Here is a 487-nt window from a genome sequence, read left to right as displayed (position 1 = left end):
TTCGCAACTAGAACGAATATATCACAACATGGTCACTAACTGCCAAAAGTATATCAAACGTCAAGATTTCGAGACTTTAGAAGAACTAATTTTACTAACCGATGTATTCGAAGCACTTGGCACAGAGCAGGTTAAAACATGTCGAAGCGATGGTCAAGAAGAAGCGCTCATCAGGCTCACAGTAGTCGAGTATTCACAAGTGATCCCGTTACAGAAACCCATTAAATGATCCCCGCAGTCTAAATATCGAGTCACATTCCAAATCAAGCACATCAATGCAAAGCACACAAGGTCAGATTTATCCAGAGCAACATCCTCAATATTCTCAATCAAAAGAAAGGATTCATGCCCAAGCACATGAAGTACAATATCAGCAAGATCTGCAACGCAAAGAAAGTCTGCAAGTTGTTAATCGGATTTACAATACGCAAGATCAAGTAAAATTACAATTGCAAGTACAAGACATAGAACCACAACGAGATCCACA

The 487-nt window shown here is 39.4% G+C and overlaps 1 protein-coding gene across 1 annotated transcript in view; it reads left to right on the top strand.

Moving 5' to 3' along the window:
• Window positions 1–275: 275 nt before the first annotated feature.
• The window catches only part of LOC119684866, a 2,318-nt gene continuing 2,106 nt past the window's right edge, over window positions 276–487 (top strand). Inside the window, exon 1 of the mRNA XM_038099000.1 lies at window positions 276–437. Within this exon, the coding sequence (XP_037954928.1) occupies window positions 276–437 (162 nt within the window). The remainder of the gene's footprint in view (window positions 438–487) is intronic.

Source organism: Teleopsis dalmanni, chromosome 1 (assembly GCF_002237135.1).
Source record: "Teleopsis dalmanni isolate 2A chromosome 1, ASM223713v2, whole genome shotgun sequence".
NCBI classification, from domain to species: domain Eukaryota; kingdom Metazoa; phylum Arthropoda; class Insecta; order Diptera; family Diopsidae; genus Teleopsis; species Teleopsis dalmanni.
The sequence above is the reverse complement of the archived record's forward strand: the minus strand, read 5'-3'. Positions and strand labels throughout refer to the sequence as shown.